This window comes from Monopterus albus, unplaced genomic scaffold, assembly GCF_001952655.1.
Source record: "Monopterus albus unplaced genomic scaffold, M_albus_1.0 scaffold82.1, whole genome shotgun sequence".
NCBI classification, from domain to species: domain Eukaryota; kingdom Metazoa; phylum Chordata; class Actinopteri; order Synbranchiformes; family Synbranchidae; genus Monopterus; species Monopterus albus.
Window position 1 is genome coordinate 1,164,334 of NW_018127962.1, and position 18,806 is coordinate 1,183,139.

Below are 18,806 nucleotides of genomic sequence, written 5' to 3' on the forward strand. Positions count from 1 at the left end.
CCCCCTGCGGCCAGAATCTCAAGAGAACTTAATGAAAAATCAAAACACACACACACGAACACCCTGTTCCTGCTGCTCTGGTATGCTGACACCATGTTTATGGCCCTGTACTGTTACTGTCGAAGTGGTTCAACTGGTTGTAAGGAACCCTGTGTTTGTGCATGTTATAAATGCATAAATAATTAAGCTAGAAAAACAAAGGTCAGAAGCATCTGTAAGCTTTTTCATGCCAAATATATAGTTTATTACCCTCAAGGGCTGAGGTGCTTGTATAACAGGGTTTTTGTGGGTGAGGGGGTAATAGGTGGGGCAGCATGTCAGTGTCAGCTGTTAGTGACTATGAAGGACAGGAGTAAACACACCCACTGGACAGATAGATATACCTTATTTGGTCTGTGTGGAATGGCAAGGGAGCCACAGGGCTACTGCTCAACTATGCACACACAGTTTACTCAGTAGCTGTAGCCTGTGGGGGTCACACACAAAAGCTGGGCTGTTCCCAATAATAAGCCACTGGGTCTTACCGCACATTTATTTGTACAAAATGTGTTGACTAAACACTCACATAGAATATGGTAGCTATGGCAAATTGTTACTATGACTAAAATACAAGTTCTCGATACAGATATTTTTTATCTTATGATCATACTATATAGTAAAGAAATGTTGCCAGATAAATGGTCCCAAACAAACCTCTAGGAATGGACTTCTAGGAGTCAGTTTCATCGTACAGAGTAGTAGAGTCAAAAATACCTTCTACTAGGAGTGACAAACATGATAACACACAGTATCATATCCTCACAATAAAACTGGGTTTGCAGAGAACTGAACAAAAACATTTCAGAAAATTGCTAAAAGGTCTTTTCATGGATTCTACACAGTATTAGAAACAATGACAAAGTGAAGTTTAAAGACAAACTGAATCCTCTTACAGTCCTAGCTGGACATGTAACTAGGTCATTTATACATCTCCTGGTCAATATATGATTGCAGGATAAATGGGCTAAACACACTTATGATAGTTATCTAGCCCATCAGATGCTATTTAGTCCCAAGAGTAAATCACATTATCTGTGGGTCATTCACGCTTCCAGCTGCCAAGAAATCATTGGTATTGTCCAGAACAATGAAAGTGATGACTTGATGTAATCACATGGGTAAAGAGTTTGTGTGTGTGTGTGTGTGTGTGTGTGTGTGTGTGTGTGGGGCTGATGGTGGTATGAACCCTGGACTCATCATGGTTCTCGGAAGGAGTTTTGCTGATGGAGAGGGTGTGATGAAGATGGCGCTGTCTTGGTTGTGGTTTGGCTTGCTATGCTAGCTGAGGATTGTGAATCTGTAGGTGGCTCTTTTGTTTCAATTCTTTAGGATGGAAGTTCAGTTTGGGCTGTGGGGCCATTGAGACGACTGAGTTCAACACTCGAGCTGTTAGGGCTGTTGGATATGTGTGCTTGACACCCTGGGACCTGCTTTCTGTATTTCTCGCCTGCAGCTGGGCTCCCTGCTGGGTAAGCCAGAGTCTGTAGAGGTGCACTCTGGTTTTTGTTCAAGGTGTGGCCTCTGACGCCGTATGCACTTTAATCAGTGGAGAAATGCTGTGGACTGTACTTGTCTCTTTTGATTGTTGCTGTGGTGGTATGTCCTCATTTTTCCCTCTTCCTGTGGTCATCTCACTTTGTCCCCCATCAGTTCTGCTGAGTGTTTTGTGTGTGACTTCTCCCTTGCTGCTGGTGTATCCTGTCATTGTTTCTGCTGCATTGATCTGAGCTGGTCTCTGGACTCTCTCTGGTTCCACTCCAGTATCTGCTGTGTTCTTCTGAGGTTTGTCTGTGAGCGCCCCCTGCCTGCAAACTGAAGCCATAGCCTTCACCCAGGGATGCAGCAGGGTCTGCTCTGCTGTCAGCCTCACTGTGGGATCTGGCTGAAGCAGAGCTCTGACAAGGCCTTTGGCTTCTGCACTCAAAAACAGAACATTGCATACAAAATAGATTGTGTATTTATATATATGAATATGGGTACATACAGTATGTATTGACATTTGTGTGAGCATGCAGTGTGTTTCTGTTCTCACCCTCTGCAATGGGGTCCCAGTAGGGGTATGGGAAGTGGAGTTGTCCTTGTCTTATTAGCTGGAAGAGCTCCTCCTGGTCCCGATCCTGACTGCGAAATGGGGGGAAGCCACACAGCAGGATATAGAGAATAATACCCAGTGCCCATACATCCACTGCTACACCATAACCTGGCCAGTCAAACAACAGTTGTTTTTAGAATTTAAAAAACTACTCATATCCAGAAAAAAGTGATAAAGAAAGAGAAGTTTTCAAATAGAGAATAACACCCACATTTTGAGATAAAAGACAATTAATAGTAAAAGTAAAGTAGTGATTGATACTGCAGCAAACAACACTTAACCTGTTTCAAAGAGAATTTCTGGGGCTACATATGTGGGTGTACCACATATGGTGAAGACTGGCTCAGTCACGACCATGGCAAGACCAAAGTCTCCCAACTTCAACCTACAGATGCCACCAGCCTCTTGCTCTATCTGTGAGAGAACAAGAAGGGAAGCAGAGTGAAGAATATGTTTTTAAAAGCAACTCCAGGGCCACCCACATACAGTAGTTGCCCATAAGGCCGAGAGGCTTGTGACTAAAACTTTCATGTTTTTCAGATTTTGCTAAATGTTGACGATATAAACTGTACATTACATAAAATAATGTATAATGTGAATTGTACAGTATGATGAGGCCACTGTGTGGTCTGTCAGACAGTGTGGGGAATATGTCTTTCCCAATGTGTGAACATATAAACAGCCTTTATTACAACACCTGTAACCATGGTAACTGTACACAACAAAGATAGAGATAGCTGTAGCCTCAAGATATAAAGAAGGTATACATTTTATAAACGCACACTAAAATGTCACTGATGAAAACTAGACTAAAATACGTATCTTCAGATTTTAAAACTAAAAAAAAAAACAAATGAGTCAAATTTGACCAAAACTAACACACATTTTCATCAAACGACTAAAGAAGAGGTGCCAAAGTTAACACTGCACTAACCATAATACTCACCAGTAGGTTTTCTGGTTTGAGGTCTCGGTGGACGATGCTCCTGCAGTGAATGTAACTTAGAGCTTCACTCATATCCGACACCATCAGTCCTGCCTCTGCCTCTGAAAACTTCCCCCTCTCAGCGATGGCCTCAAACAGATCCCCCCCGCTCACCAGCTCCATCACCAGGTAGGAGTGAGTGTGTGTGTGGTGGTGTGTAAACAGCCGCACTATGCGAGGGTGACAGAGGCTACCCAGAAGGCTCAGTTCATTCTGCAGCATGTGCTCTCGACCAATCAGCTTGGAACGTTCAACTATCTTCATGGCGAGGGTTTGTCTGCTGTCACGATGGCAACACTCTCGCACTACTGCAAAGTTCCCATCTCCAACCACACGTCCTATTTCATAGCAACGCTCAATGTCTGACAATGTAACATCACTGCCATCTGAGGGAAGGTCAAAGGTCGTTTTTGGCTGTATATCTGACTGTATGTTATGTGCTGGACCCACATCTGGAAGTGGATTTAAAATTTGTAATTGCACAGGACTCTTTTGTTCATCTGTGCTGATTGGCTGAGGAGGTGGAGGGCTGAGAGGAACATCAAGCTTCATCACCTCTTGTTCTGTATGAGAACTTCCTTTTTGCTTTCTCAACACAGGTGGAAGTGGGACCCTCCCTGAAAATGGATATTCCCATTCTGGATGCTGTTGTTTAGCTATTATTGCCAGGCAGTTTTCACACAGTTTAGGAGAGAATATGTCGAGTTCTCTAAAACCTTCCTCATGTTTAAATGGGCCAATGGCAGAAGACTCTTGGACCCCACCCCTCACATGCAGTCTCTGCAGGTGGTTGGGAAGGCGAGCCAGCTTTCTGCAAGAATTCTTTTTATGAGACTTCTGAACATCTGAGTTATGATGTTCCAGCTGGTGTGTGACTATATGGTGAGGTGTGTGTGTATTAGTATGATTCTTGATATGTGTATTTGTGTTCTGGTATGTTTCCTGGTTGGTCGCGGTGCTGTGTGTCCCCTCACTGTATCCACTGTCAGCCTTAGTTGCTTTATCTGGTGCTGGACGTAGTCTCTTCTCCCAGGCTCGCAGCGCATCAGTGCGGTAATGAGAATGATCTGGAAACAGCTCCTCAAGCGCCTCCTTCACACTGCCCAGCTCTGGACGGGCCCCACCCAGTGCCAGGAAGGCCACCTCGCCCCTGAAGAAATCACACACACCCCTCACCTATGAAACAAAAAAACAAACAAACAAAAGAATGACAATAAAAGAAAGGGCAGATCTGGACCACAAGACAGTGTTTAGAATCAACTGCTACACCCAATCCACAAATTATTGTTTTTATTATGAAAATTTTGATTGTACTCTTTTAGTTTATTATCACAAAAACCTAGATGTAGAGCAAAAGCAAAATATCTTTCTGTCTATTCTAAAAGAAATGCTGACCTGGAGTAAACAGTGCTTCAAGAAGGGCCAACACTTAATTTTACTAGAGTTTATTGTGACAAAGAGTCTGGTAGTTCAATCTCAATCTGCATTCCTCTTCCTAACATGTATAGCAGCATACTGGCAAAAAGGGTGGAGGAAGAGACAAGGTGCTCAAATGTATAATTTAAATTTGCATAACTGGAGTTTCGTCTCCTCACTGAGTGTTCAAATGCTCTCCTAGGAGATAACATGACATTTCTAAATCCCCATTAAGATAGTGTCAGCATATCCCTTTTATTTCTACCCAGGTCAATGGATGGCTGTCAGGTGAAGATCAGTTCATGAGTTTTGTCTCCTCACTGAGTGTCCAAATGCTCTCCTAGGAGATAACATGACATTTCTAAATCCCCATTAAGATAGTGTCAGCATATCCCTTTTATTTCTACCCAGGTCAATGGATGGCTGTCAGATGAAGATCAGTTCATTAGGTGTGTTTAGACCAAGACTGAACTACCAACTGGGCAAAGCAAGGGGCCTTAAAAGCTCTAGTGGTAGTGTGCGTCAGCTTGTTTGAGCTAGTTTAATTGAATTTTTGTGTGGGACCACACTAAAGTACCACTTTATTATCCAGTCTTGAAGCCCTGTCATGAAGAGGGTTCTGGTGTCAAACTCTAGTTTTAATAAGACCTTCGTTATTCTGGTTTTCTGATTACATGTTTCATATTCTTACTACCTCACTGCAAACCTGGGGCCAGGCAGTTCATCAGTTCATTTTTGCCACAGGGTTCCTATGCAGGTTAATGTGGCCATGGCTGAGCCTCACCTCTCGTGCATGGGTTGTGTACAGGCGTGTGACTCTGGCTCTGTGCCAGCGAGGAAACCCCAGTGCCTCCGAGATATCCAATAGTAGCTGCTCAAAGGACACGACCCCCCTGCGGTTCAACAGCACTGTTACCTTGAAAACAAAGAGAAAACAGTAGCTATGATATTCTTTCTGCTCTAAATCAAACGTTTCTTACCATTTTCTAATAAAGAACCCTTCATTAAGGGTTTAGAGTTTGTAACTTTATTACTGGTTAATACATCAGTTAGTAATGCTTTAAAATAAATTTTAAGATATTAATAAGAACTACGTTTGGGTTGTCATTCGGATGGTGTTTATCCTTCTCAAGCATCATCTTTTTAGCCCTTCAGTTGATCAGGAAAACCCCTCCTATGCACTGTTAGGTCTCTTCTAGAAAAGACCTATCAAGAATCAGGACAAAAATCCATTTGTTCACTTATTAACAAGTGCATGTGTAATGGATTTTCAGAAAGTGAAAATCCATGAGGACTTGTGTTAAAATATATATATATAAACTGCATTATTACCAAACAGAAAGGAAACACCATCGAAATGGATTTTTCACAACCTCTTAATCAAGAGTTGCTCTTATTAAGGCCTTCCAACTAACCTTTGTAATATATTTATGAACAGTTTAGTTGAAATTGTAAATACTAAATTCACCTTTCGCGGTGTACTCTGAGCACAGGGACGGATGATGGTGACCAGATGGGGTCGGTCTGCGCTCTCCTGTGCATGGCGCGTATGGAAGACAGGGAGGTGAGGAGGAGGAGGAGGTGGGAAGTGGGACCTGGAGACCTGTCCTGTAGAGTGGGGATGAATGGCCCATGGTTGGGGTCCCCCACCCGCACGCTTCAGCAAGGGCACAGGAGGAGCTGAAGCAGGGAGAGATGAGGGCAGGGGTGGAAGAACAAAGACATAAGTGTACTTATCAACGCTGATGTCATCACCCTGTTGGAGGGTCTCCTCTAGACTTGTATTCAAAAGAAAACTCATAACTAACACAACATAAGTTCCTCATTCTAAGTGAGCCCGTGTGTGTGTGAAAACAAATCCAGCTGATCAGATTTGAGTGATTTCCATCACATGGAGAGAAAGGGCCATTTGAGATTCTTCAAGCACCTTGGTTGAATTATTTAGGCTTCCCTAAGTCATGCAAACCCACACACACATGCACACACCTAAACAAAAGCTTGCATGACCTGGTTAGGACTCCACTGAATCTACATGATTAATGAAGCATTAGGGACACACAGCATCTTTGATGTTTCACTTTCTGGCACTGAGGGAGACCGAGAGATGTTATCTGTCCAGTCAGTGGGGGGTTGTTTTTTCCACATGCAGAACAACATACAGTAACACAAGACCCTATACCTGGAATTTGTCCATCGTCCCCTTTTTAACAAGACACTACTGCCCTCTTGAGAGTGAGCAACAGCACAGACATTTTAACACAATAACAATAAAAAAGAAACCTTTCACTGTGGGCACAGAGAATCTCCCAAGTCCTGAGGCTTAAGCCTGTCATAAAGATCCTGCTATGGCATGTCTAGACAAACTGAATTAGCCTTTTCTTGAGGACCCTGGCAGCTTAAGGGTCTTTGTGTACACTGTGTGTGGAGGTGATGTGGTGTGGCTGGTCAGATAGGCCTACATCATATTTTACATTTTTCAAGGCTCGTGTGGGGCCACAGTCTTTAAATTTGTATGTAGGCTATAGTCTAGATAATGTATAGGCCTACCAGATAAGTTAGTCATCCCAGGTTAAAGACGGAGTGTAACACTCGGTAAAGTTTTATTTTAATTGTAGTAAAATCCATTCAATCTGATCATCGACTCACCCGCCATTCTCCATTTAGCGTTACGCGCCGCTTCGCATCCATACCGGGCTCTCTGGGAGGGAGTCATGCCTTTCAAAAATAACACATGACTTAAATCAACTCAGTAGAACTTATGTTTTATTTAGTTTTATTTCTACACAAGTTGTTGCTGTCATATCCTCTGGGGAAAGTAACGGGATGTGCTGTGAGCTGACCGGACCTGCTGTAGCTACAGTGGTTGCCATGGATACACGTCAAGTTGAATGATTAAGAAAAGAAGCACGGGAAGCTGTGTGATTTTGCGATCAAAACAAATATTTTTAATATTGTGTTGTGGGCGTCCTATCTATGGAGCAGAATACTTTCGAAATAATAAGTGGTTGTCATCTACTTCATATTTTTTTTATTTTCACTTATCAACATGCTTCAAAATAGCTAGGCTAAGTGCTTGGCTATGTTCACCAATGAGGTTTTAATTTGAACGACCTGACCGGAAGTGTTTGGTTTCATTTTGTGAGTTTTGACGCTAATGAAAAACGAGTTTATGTGCGAGGGAGTTTGTTGTGAAAGTTTTCAGAGAAGTGAATAGAGGTAAGCACACCTCTACATTAACATTGCTGCTCTTACACAACAACACACCTGTGACTGATTTAGCGGCTATAGCGATTTGATAGGCCATATGTCACACGCGTACCTTAACCCAGCTTAACCCAAGATAAGGCCAATTTGTTATTGATACTGTGAAAAGGTTCCGTTTAAAAAATGGCTAGGCTATCGTGTAGGCCTACCGAATGAACATTTTTGTCCGTGTATGTGGCCAAAAACAGTAAAACAACTACAATATTTAACGTTAACTGGGATGAGTTTGGGTGGAAGGTGTAAAAACAAGGCCGATGCTACGATTTTAAAAATCCTAAGTCCAAACTTCCCAACACAACCCACTTCCCTAATACAGAAATAGATGTTTGTAAAATTGTCTAAATTGTTTGACTTTTGTTTGTTTGTTTAATTAGTAAGCAGGTGTGAGCAATTGGGCTAGGTGAAGTGGAGAAACTGGTTTGTAATATCACTGCTGTAATTGTTAAAATATTTATACATACATACAATACTATACATTAAACCTTTGCTTGATTGTGTTTGAAGTCATAGATAGTTTGTTTCCCATTCATATGTGAGGACTAACATTTACATGCTTATGTTAATCATTTGGTGATAATATCTGGTATGAGGATACTGTATATGTTATGTGTTGCACTTTGAGACTACACACAATACACAATGAACAATAGTGGCCTGCATCATTTACAGACAACCTTCTGTATTTAAGCGCAATACTATACATTAAACTTTTGCTTGATTGTGTTTGAAGTCATAGTTTGTTTCCCATTCATATGTCAGGACTAACATTTACATGCTTATGTTAATCATTTGGTGATAATATCTGGTATGAGGATACTGTATATGTTATGTGTTGCACTTTGAGACTACACACAATACACAATGAACAATAGTGGCCTGCATCATTTACAGACAACCTTCTGTTCTTTTTGCCGTTTAAATTATTATTATTTTGCTTCTGTCACCTATTGGTGACAGAAATGACACCATCAAATCACTGCTTATTATAATTGAATGGTACTAGGTCTTCATAGTTATTTGGACTTACATGAATCTTGTATTTACATTGTTACCTCCAGCAGATTGATGAGAAATCATGTAACGGTTTTGACCTAACTTTTGAATGGAAAAACTTTCATCCAGGGAGCCAGTGTTTTGTTGCAGGACTTCATCTGGCCCACGGGCTGCTGTTTGCATTCCACTGGACTGACGTCTGTTTCAAACCCCTCTGCACATCGACAGGTATGTATAAATGCTAAAGGCTCTTTTATTAGATTTTGGTGGCCAAAGATCAAAGGTTAAAGGCCACTGTGAACTCATGTCTGTCCCAATCTTGTGTACGAGGTATCTTGATGAATGCCTTAAAAGAATTTCTACAAATTAAATACACTTAATATCATTTATTAAATTCTTTCAAAGTGTTTGCTACATATATCATACGAGTCTGGACAGACATGCATGTAAAATTAAACTTGACTGGTTGGCAGAGGCGGTAATTCCAGTTTAAATTTATGAACAGTCAAATTTTAGTGCAACAAATGAGTCTGCAGGAATGTGAGGTCCAAAAGGGGTTGCAAGATACATTGAGGGCCTTCATATGATTAATGGTAAAGGAAAGTACAAGTTCTACTACATAGACTCATCTAGTCTTTGCTTTATTTTTGTAAATTACTGGGCAACTGTTCTTCAGGACTCTGGAGAAATGACTGATTCTTATAAATGCAGGAAAAAATCAGCCCTTGGACCCTCTGGATATAACGGGTAGACTATGCAACCAGTGATGAGGGGTTGTGAGTACATGTTTCATTTTAAGTGCCCGTAGGCTAAAAAGATTTTCAAACACTGGGGTATTTTCATTTCATTGCCCTTCTTCTCTGTTTATTTCCTGACAGATCTCTACTTTCACTATCCAAAAATTACTTGAAAATGAATAAGCCTTACAAACCCACAACAAAGCCCATTTGTGTGTAAAAAGCAAACTCCCCCTTAAGGATTAAAACCTGCAAAAACTTAGAGGGCATAACTCACTAGTGTGTTGTCAGTGGTGGCTATTGCCCTTGTTAAAACCTGTTCCTATGTTATTGCAGTTCAAGAGATAGTGAAAAGATAAAGAGAAAGGGGAGGGGGAAAGCCCAGAATACTTGCACTAAACCTTTTATATCACAATGACTGAGTGAAAGTTGTGGTGACACAGGGAGGAGAGGAGCTGTCAGTCTCACCAAGAGTTACCACAGTTTCACTAATGGAATCCAGTGTTCTGCTGCGCACACACAGAAAAACACTCACTAACACAACCACAGTGTCAACGTGATCTTTTATTACACTGCCCCTCATGGCTCTGTCTCCAAGGATACTGTTAATATTGGATCAGGAAGCAAGAGCTCCTGTTCCGGATCCTTATCCTAGGCCCACCACTGAGACTTAATAGTGGGTGTGTTTTGAAAACTGAAAACTAAAGAGCAGACAATTCTTATTCCATAATCATTTATTTCTTATTTCCCCTATATTTATTTTATTTAAGGTGTTTTTCTTGTGTTACTCTTAAACATTTTTAAACATCTTTAACACAGCGATAGTGGAGAGCTGAGGAAACCAGGGGAGAAAGAGATGGGGTGACATGAAACAGTGGTCCCTGGCAGGAATTGAACCAGGGACCTTTCAATTATATTATTGGTGAATTAAAGTAGCTTTCCTTCTTGTGACATTATGCTGGAAACAAACAGAAACAAATGCTGAATAAATAAGACTTTAAAGGTTCTCTGACTAAATTCCTTTGAGCCCCTAGAGGGTCTAGTGAGTCTAATCAAACTGACACCATAAGCTGACACTGACAAAAGTTACAGAGTGAAATGTATCTTTAAACTTGATGGACAATTGTTGTTTAGACCACAAGCCATGATAGCTCTTGCAGGTTATGCTTACAACCCTACCAGTGTTATTTTTGGTTCCCTCCTGCCTTTGGTTATACCAATTAAGTGAGTAACTTTCACCAGGCAAAGTTTGGTCTGACTACACCTTAAGGTTGGGGTCATGTTAAGCAACACAAAACTGGAGGGTTTAGGGTGAAGGTTAGGTTCAGGTTAAGGTAAAGGGAAACGCACATCTATGGGTAAACAGACTTCACTTCCCGCAGAATCTACTACCAAGCTGTGGGGATCAAAACTCTAACCGGTTTCACGAGTTGAAGGTTGAACAGGTTAATTTGAGTTGTCATTTTGCGACTGGAAGTGAATGTGTCTCACCCCATTTCATATAGACATGAATGTGAAGCAGATTTTGGTGTTACTGCTACATAAATGCAATGATGTTGTCAGCAATCAGACAATACATTGATTTAATTATTTTGCACTTATTTAAAAGTGAACACAAGATAACTTCATCCAGGATTTAAAAAAAATATCTTCACACTGCTTTCCATGAGCCACACGGGAAGTAACAGGATGATTTTTAGCCTGAAATAGTTAGACAAGTCACATGTGAAGAACAAGGCCCTGTGAGGAGGCAGATATACTAATGGTGCACTACCAGTGTTTGTCCAGCAGAGGGGGTAAGTACATCTACATTAGTTCCTTGCAGCCAGAGAGGAGATGCACCACCTGGTTCCCTAGGAGAACAACCCACCTAGACAAACATGAGTCAATGTAGGTTACCATTACATCATTGCAGATGTATATTTTGAGATTAGGTTGGAAAGTCTCTAAACAGCAGGCAGTGGTAGGACACAGTTTGATTCTAACAACTTTCTGTACCACAGAAATTCTTAAGAGGAGGGAGGGAAATCTGACAAATTGAATGCAGTGTCCTTGACTGACATTTTCCCTTTTTCTCTCTTTCTCAAGTTGTTGCTGGCTCCCAAGTGGATTTACAGAACAAAATGAGGAATACTGTCCGTGGCCCATCTGCAGAGGTAACACAAAACACACACCTACAAATAGTATGCTGCAGTTATTCAGTGTGTGCCAGAAACCACTGTTACAATAAATGGCATTTTATTTATTGGTTGTTCTAAGTTGAGATGTTGTGATTTGCTGAGAGGTCACTTAAATTCTTTGTTTTTAAAGAAACAAAATATTAGTAGACTTCCAACATGCATTGTTTAAGAATTAAAACTGATACTCTCCTTTTTTGTAGTTTGATGGTGGATACTTGTGTGTCTTTAATACATATTAAATCATGGTTATACTGAATCCAGTTTTTACCCCTGACACTTAAACAGTCTCTGGAAATAGCTTTGTCTGTGTCTCAACTCTGAAACAAAATGCCTTCAGCAGCTGCAGCTGTCCATTTTTCATCAAATCATGAACAGACTTGTAAAACTGAGCAATGTAAAAGAAGCAGATTTGTGTGTAATAACTGTCTGTGTGACTGAGTGGTCAATTCAACCTAATGTAAGTTAACTCAACTTTTTTGTAGTTTAGTCAACTTGTGTTAGTTTTACATTTTGAGAACTTATAAAATGACTAACTAGGTTCAGGTAACTCCTTTTAATTATCTTTGAATAAACTTAAAATGAGTCATAGTACATTAATAGTTGCAGCTTATTTACTCTGCCTTATTAAAAAGCGGTGCCCAGTACATACATTTAATAGTGTACTATTCATTCATTCATCTGAGTCATGCAGTCATCAGGATGTTCAAGCTTTCGCCCCTTCATTGTAGTTTACTTTCAGCCTTGTTATTTAATGAGTGACAAAGAGTGCATATTATTTGCCACCAGAGAAGTAGAGAGAGAGGCTGCTGAATGAATGAATGAGTGTGTGTTAGAGAAGGGAGTGGTGATGTCCAGATGTTTATTTAGTTGTATTGTTTACCGCCAAACAGATATGCACAAAAGCCCTAAGAAAGCTGGAAGAAATATTAACATTGCTCACTTTATGGCTTTCTCAGTGTACATCAGCTGTTCAGGGATTCAACCCTCTTCAGCTTCCTACTGAGGTCAGCTTAGTGTACATTTGTTCACACATACTTACAGATTCCTGTTTGGCTACCATCCTGTGAGTTAAGGTCAAATACAAGCTGTGCAGGGTTTATGTGGACAGTATAGTGGTTATAATCACACCATTGGTCAACAAGGTGAGGCAACTACATTCTGCACAAACAGGATACAACTGTTTCTCATGTATGTAACTGCTAATACAAATGTCCTGCTACATACTGGTAGCATGGCTTAGCTAAATCCTCCTGTATACAAGTGTTATATAAATGTGCAAGGACTTTCTTGCCTGAAACTGCTGGAGGACATCAGACTTAATCTGAGCTATGATCATTGTGGCACCCCAAAGCAATCTATCACAGAATTGCATCAGATCAAACAAACATGTTGAAACAAACTTACACAGCTACAGCCTGACCCTGGGAATGTATTCTAGCCCAGATGCAAATGATTTTGACCTTTCGCCTCCTCTCTCACTCTTGTTCCGTGTTTCTGTCACACCACTTTATGTCAAATGTCACACCCATGGATGCCACAGGTTTGTTCAGTCACACACACGCCATTTTAGACAGAGTAATAGACAGGGGCCACTGGATTCCAGGGGCAGTGGAAATGGGTGTGTAACATGTGATGTAACAGCCTTTACCACTGACTTTTTTCCAGAATCCTAGCCTTTTCTGTTTCAGAGCAATAAGTGTGTGTGTGCGAGACAGGGTGTTTTCATATATGTTTGTTTTTGCACAACTTTTAGAGCTCATTTGCAGAAAGGAGACTTTCATCTAGCAGAGAGACAGCTCACTCTAAAAATTCCCAATGAGAAGTTTGTTGTGTGCACATTTGTGTTTGTGACTGCACGCTAATGATAATGTACAAACGATATTTTGACAACACGAAATAGAGAATAAGGAATAACACAAGCACTGTAGGCAACAGACTGTCATGGAGGGCATCTTAGTTAATGCACCGCTAAGTATTTCTCTATAACATTAAATATGTACAACTAAATAATTACAACCAAAGTAAAAGTTGTGGAAAAAATATGTTTAGTATTTATAAGGGTGCAACACTTAAAACCTCTAGCTAATCTAGTTTATCAGGAGTAAGGTTGACACACATGTCTGGGTGTGGTTTCAACAGATGTGACTAACAGTGGCCTGGCAAACAGGAGTAAATAGTCCTGATGGCATTTTCAGACTCAATATATGTCTCCAGGGAATCATAGCAAGTCAGTGTAAATGTTCTCCTAAATATCAAAAACAACATTCCATGTGTGTGTGTGCGCAAAGTAAGCACTGCAGTCATGCACTCACCTTCCAACACCCTTATCTTCACACTTATGACTACAGCTCACTCTGCCATAGTGTGCAAGTGCACTTGTGTGCTTCCAAGTGTGTTTTTGGTCACCCTCTGTGCTCTGGCATGCCATATTCTTGTCAGTAAAAGTTAAACAAGCACAAAACCAGAGGCAGAGGAAACCTAGTGAGGCAGGAAAAGGGGCAGAGAGAACTACTACTGTATCATGGTGTTCTGTTCAACCTTCAATGCCCCCTGTAAAAAGAAAATCTATCAACCCCCTACCACATACCTGTACACTAGACTATGCTCTACAACTACATTAGTGCACCACACAGAATACTATTGAGAATTGATACAAACAGATCATTCAAAAAAAGTCTAATACACATTCAGATATACTTTGCATGGTAGTGATTTCTGCAGAAACAAGTAAATTGCATGTCTCTCTCTCTGCCTTTGTCTCCATCCCCCGTCACCCCTCCCCTGCACTGCATGCACTGCTTGATGACATCAAGAACAGCCGGTATAAATCCAGCCAGTAGGATTGCAGCACAGCCTGTGGTGCTGACTACACTGTCTCTCGTTCTCCCCCCACTTCTTTCATTCTGCGCTGCCTCACTTTGCCGCCTCACATTCTCTCTCTGTCTTTCAAACCCTCAGTCCTCCACACCACTGCAGACATGGTTGAGGCCTTCGTTGGTACATGGAACCTCAAGGAAAGCGAAAAATTTGATGAATACATGAAAGAGCTGGGTAAGTGTGCATTTGGTATGGATTGTAGATGTATGTGAGTGTGTGCGCATGCGTGTGTAACAAGAGGATGCAATGCTGCCATTGCTGCATGTGAGCACGTGAAAATGGGGCTGAGGAAAGATGAATGTTTTAGAATGTTTGTGAACTGTTTAAGCGGTTGTTTATGCAAGGCATGGGAAACAAAGGTATAAAGGCAGAAGAAGACAATGAAGGGGCAAATAAGGGAGGAACCAAGATGGAGAATGAAAAAAGGAGTAGAAGAAAAATAGGGCTGAAATAGGATGAAGAACAGAGAAAGAAAGAAAACGCGAGAGAAGATGGGAACCAGAAGTATAGGAAAAAGAGGAAGAGTGGTTGAGCGCATGGCTTGTGTGCTGGGAATGAAGAGGGAGGGGTCCTCTTTTAGTGGAGAAAGGAAAACCCAACCCACTGTGAGAAATGTAATGGTAAGCAACTGGAATATGCACTCACACACAGTAGCACATTAGCACACACACGTAAGCATAATGTGGGTGACCTCTGCTGAAAGCTGTTCATTGTTTGAGGCAACAGGAGGAGTTGAATATTAAGATGGTCCCAGCACCAAGGAGCTAATGGGATGGGGAATGTACAGATAACATGGGCTTCAAAATATCTCTCTCTCTCTCTCACACACACACACATACACACAGTTTTAGTGTGTGTATACACGGTGGGGGCAGGTGCTCTGACTTTTACAACTGTGAAGAATGACACTCAACTGTTTGACTTTGTGTGTGTGAGTGGGTGTGGGGTCGAGTGATTCCTGCCCAGTGACCTCCAGAGCCATACTGCCATCGACCTGTCTGTTCTGGTCCCCGTAGAAACCGCAGACCCTGCAGCCTCTAGCCCTAATCCATTTGATCAATGAGGCACACACACACACACACACACACACAAAGTGACTTTTTGTTGTACTGAAAGTAGCAGTTTCAGCTCTCAGAGATGAACCAGATTTGCAGCCTGGAAAAGTATAAATTTTCTGCTTTGGAATCAAAGGGTGTGTGTGTCACTGTTAACCAATGAAAATAAGTTTCTTGAGCCCTCAAACAGTTTCACACACACACACGCCTGCACCCTAAAAGAAAAGCAAGTAATCATTTGCACACATACAAGTAGAGACAAGCAATTAGGTCAATGGGACCTGCCAGTGTTTGAAGAACATGCTGCAGTTTAGGACAGTAGACAAATAGAGATTAGAGCTTGCATCAGATCAAGACAACCCAGAGGGCAGATCCGTAGCTACTGCTTGAAACATTTATAAACATTTTCTACTTAATATACAGACTCTGGTAATATTAATTATGGAGAGATTTACTGCTGGCATTCATCTAGCCATGTTTGTGAATGTTTTATTATCAAGGCAATATTTTTATACCGTATCACCCTCCCAGCTCATTGTCTGACCACCATTTTGTTTTGTTTTTTTGTTTTTTTTACAGGTGTGGGCTTGGGTACACGTAAATTGGGCTGCATGACAAAGCCCACCACTATTATCGCAGTGGATGGTGAAAAGGTGACGGTAAAGACCCAGAGCACTTTCAAGAACACAGAGATCTCCTTCGAGTTGGAAAAGGAGTTTGACGAGACCACTGCTGACGACAGGAAGGTTAAGGTGAGAGGCCAATGATCAGCTTCTTCAGACAGGAGGCTGAGGTTGAATGCCTCAGTTTAAACCTTTAAATGATTATTTTGGATAAAGAGTTCAAGCTTAAGTGGTTCGTTTTGAGATGAAGACTTTTAACAACCAGTCTCTGTATAAAACTCGTTGTGCACTTTAAAAATGACGAGATTTCCATAAGTATATCCATCTATTATCAATACTGCTTATTCAGTAGAGGGTTGCAGGGTGCTGAGACAGTCCCAGCTCACATTTGGCAAGAGGCAGGGTACACCCTGGAAAGGTTGACAAGCTATCACAGGGCTGACACATAGGGACAACCACACATTCACACCTACAGGCAATTAGTTGCCAGTCAACCTGACCTGAATATCTTTGGGCTGTTGGGAGTACCCAACCCGGTGCTAAGAATTGAGGAGAGTGAACAGGTCACATTTCAAGATGGAGACTCTGTGACAAAGAGGGTGCAGATAATAAAAAAATGGAGCATATTAAGATTCACTTGATTGAAATAAGCCACAAACTAGACAAATTCTTGTTTCTGGCTCATTGTGGCTCATAATTTCTTAGTCTGATTTAAAACTGTATACACAAAATATGCAGAGCAGATGTACAGTGACTACAGGAAGACATTTTGCCAACATTTACCCCTGTGAATGTTAGATTGTTATATATCATTGTTACTGGTGCTTTAAAATGATAATATGTGGGTTTTAAAAGAGAAAATGAAACGCTGCCCTATAAAAGCGGAATCAACATGATTAAAACCCCTTACTCAGCTAAATACGTTCATGGGTGTTGCTGCTACAGCCTGACTTGCGGTGATCAGTAGCTTACGGTGGCTGTTAGCAAACATTCAGTAGATATTACAGTAGGATATAAGTGACATTACTGAGTCAGTTGACTGACTTTGCATGATTTTGCAGTAACTACTTCTAAATGTGAAACATTACATACAGTATGTTTATACATTTAATGTAGCGATGGCAAATCTACAGTATTTGCCTTAGAAAAGTAGCGAACTAGAAGTATAAATGATCGTAAAACAGAAACTTACACAGTGCACACCTACATCAAAATGAGTGAACGTGCATAGTTACGCTCCATCAATGGCCCACACACTCATTCATGGGATGATGTGTCTTGTATCTGCTTTACACTGAGGTATAATAACTACATGCGTTTGTCTCTCTGTTGCCTGCAGTCCATTGTCACAATAGAAGATGGGAAGATGGTGCACATACAGAGGTGGGACGGCAAAGAGACCAGTCTGGTCAGGGAGGTCGATGGCAACACTCTCACACTGGTCAGTGTTCACACAAAGTGTGTACATTTAACATGTGGATGTGTGAGTTTGTTGTATTTTAACTTTCTTTCTGTCTCACCCACAGACACTTACAATTGGAAACGTTATTTCTAAACGTTACTATGTGAAGGCTGAGTAAAACTTATCGAGTCCCTGCAACAACCCCTGCGCCCAAACCTCCTTCAGTTCGGACCGAGGAAACTCCCTCATGCATGGCTGTTTCCGAGTGTCTTTATACTCATATTCAGTATTAATGTTACTGCTTACTGTGGTCTCCCCTTCCTCCCTATCCTTCTCTTTACAGTTGTTCCTTCTACTATAAGAAATGCTGAATAAATTCTAATGACCTGTTGTTGTTTGCTTATCTCTAAAATCCCAGGTCTGCATTTTTTTTTCTGAAAATGTACTACACATGTTGCCTATGATAAACTTGGCAAAGTGTTTGAAATGAGACCTGAAAAATAAGAGTGTTTGAACTGTTGGTTCAACTGATAAATTAAATTGTTCCAAGTCTTCCCCCCCATCCCCTAGACGTTTAACTGTTCATCGGTGTCGGTAGGTCTGCAGAAAGTTTACACTCTACATATAAGGTTTACTTATCAGGGGCCCTGATGTCCTCCAGCCTGAAACACTCTTACTTGTATCTCAAAGCAAACAGCAAAACAAAAGAATGCAGTAATGCAACGTAATGGTACATAACTGCAAGTAAATCTAAAGAGTGTGACTACAGTTTCCAGCACAGTTACCGTTGCAGGTAATTATACTGTAGCTCCTCAGCAGTTCCTGCTCCTCTGTGTGTGTGTGTGTGTGTGTGTGTGTGTGTACATGCTTTTGCACTGGCTAGGTGAGAGGAAAGTTTAGTTAAAGCTGGTGCTATGTGGGCGGGTACCGTTATATCCTCTATGCTTACTTCAGTCTGTATACACTTTCTAAATTAGGATCATACCCTCCAACAGTTAATCGGCGTCATATGGTAGTGATACACCGCCAAGTAGAGGCAGGGTGAATGGGTGAAAGGGCCCAGGACTAGTCGGCCCAAATTACTCTGAGCTGAAGTAACAGGAATGAACACTGGGTAACAGGAAAGTGTGTGTGTGAGTACAC

At 41.2% G+C, this 18,806-nt stretch overlaps 2 protein-coding genes across 4 annotated transcripts; one reads left to right on the top strand and one right to left on the bottom strand.

Annotated features, from left to right (window-relative positions):
* Positions 1–121: 121 nt before the first annotated feature.
* Positions 122–7,567, bottom strand: dclk3 (doublecortin-like kinase 3). 2 transcript variants are annotated; one of them, XM_020606805.1, is made up of 9 exons: positions 7,378–7,567; positions 7,179–7,247; positions 6,001–6,212; positions 5,317–5,448; positions 4,091–4,292; positions 3,078–3,454; positions 2,413–2,545; positions 2,072–2,239; positions 122–1,953 (listed from the first exon to the last, which is right to left on the bottom strand). In XM_020606805.1, the coding sequence occupies exons 1-9, from the start codon at positions 7,400–7,402 to the stop codon at positions 1,547–1,549; spliced, it is 1,725 nt and encodes a 574-aa protein (XP_020462461.1). In that variant the 5' UTR covers positions 7,403–7,567; the 3' UTR covers positions 122–1,546. The 2 variants fall into 2 exon arrangements, with proteins under 2 accessions (XP_020462461.1, XP_020462460.1); XM_020606804.1 differs by having other exon boundaries at positions 3,078–4,292.
* Positions 7,568–7,662: 95 nt separating this feature from the next.
* On the top strand, positions 7,663–18,066 carry fabp3 (fatty acid binding protein 3, muscle and heart). Of its 2 annotated transcripts, XM_020606809.1 has the most exons (7): positions 7,663–7,748; positions 8,919–9,017; positions 11,615–11,682; positions 14,665–14,757; positions 16,218–16,390; positions 17,601–17,702; positions 17,788–18,066. In XM_020606809.1, exons 4-7 carry the CDS (start codon positions 14,685–14,687, stop codon positions 17,839–17,841), a joined length of 402 nt encoding a protein of 133 aa, XP_020462465.1. In that variant the 5' UTR covers positions 7,663–7,748; positions 8,919–9,017; positions 11,615–11,682; positions 14,665–14,684; the 3' UTR covers positions 17,842–18,066. The 2 variants fall into 2 exon arrangements, with proteins under 2 accessions (XP_020462465.1, XP_020462464.1); XM_020606808.1 differs by lacking the exons at positions 7,663–7,748; positions 8,919–9,017; positions 11,615–11,682 and having other exon boundaries at positions 14,549–14,757.
* Positions 18,067–18,806: the final 740 nt, after the last annotated feature.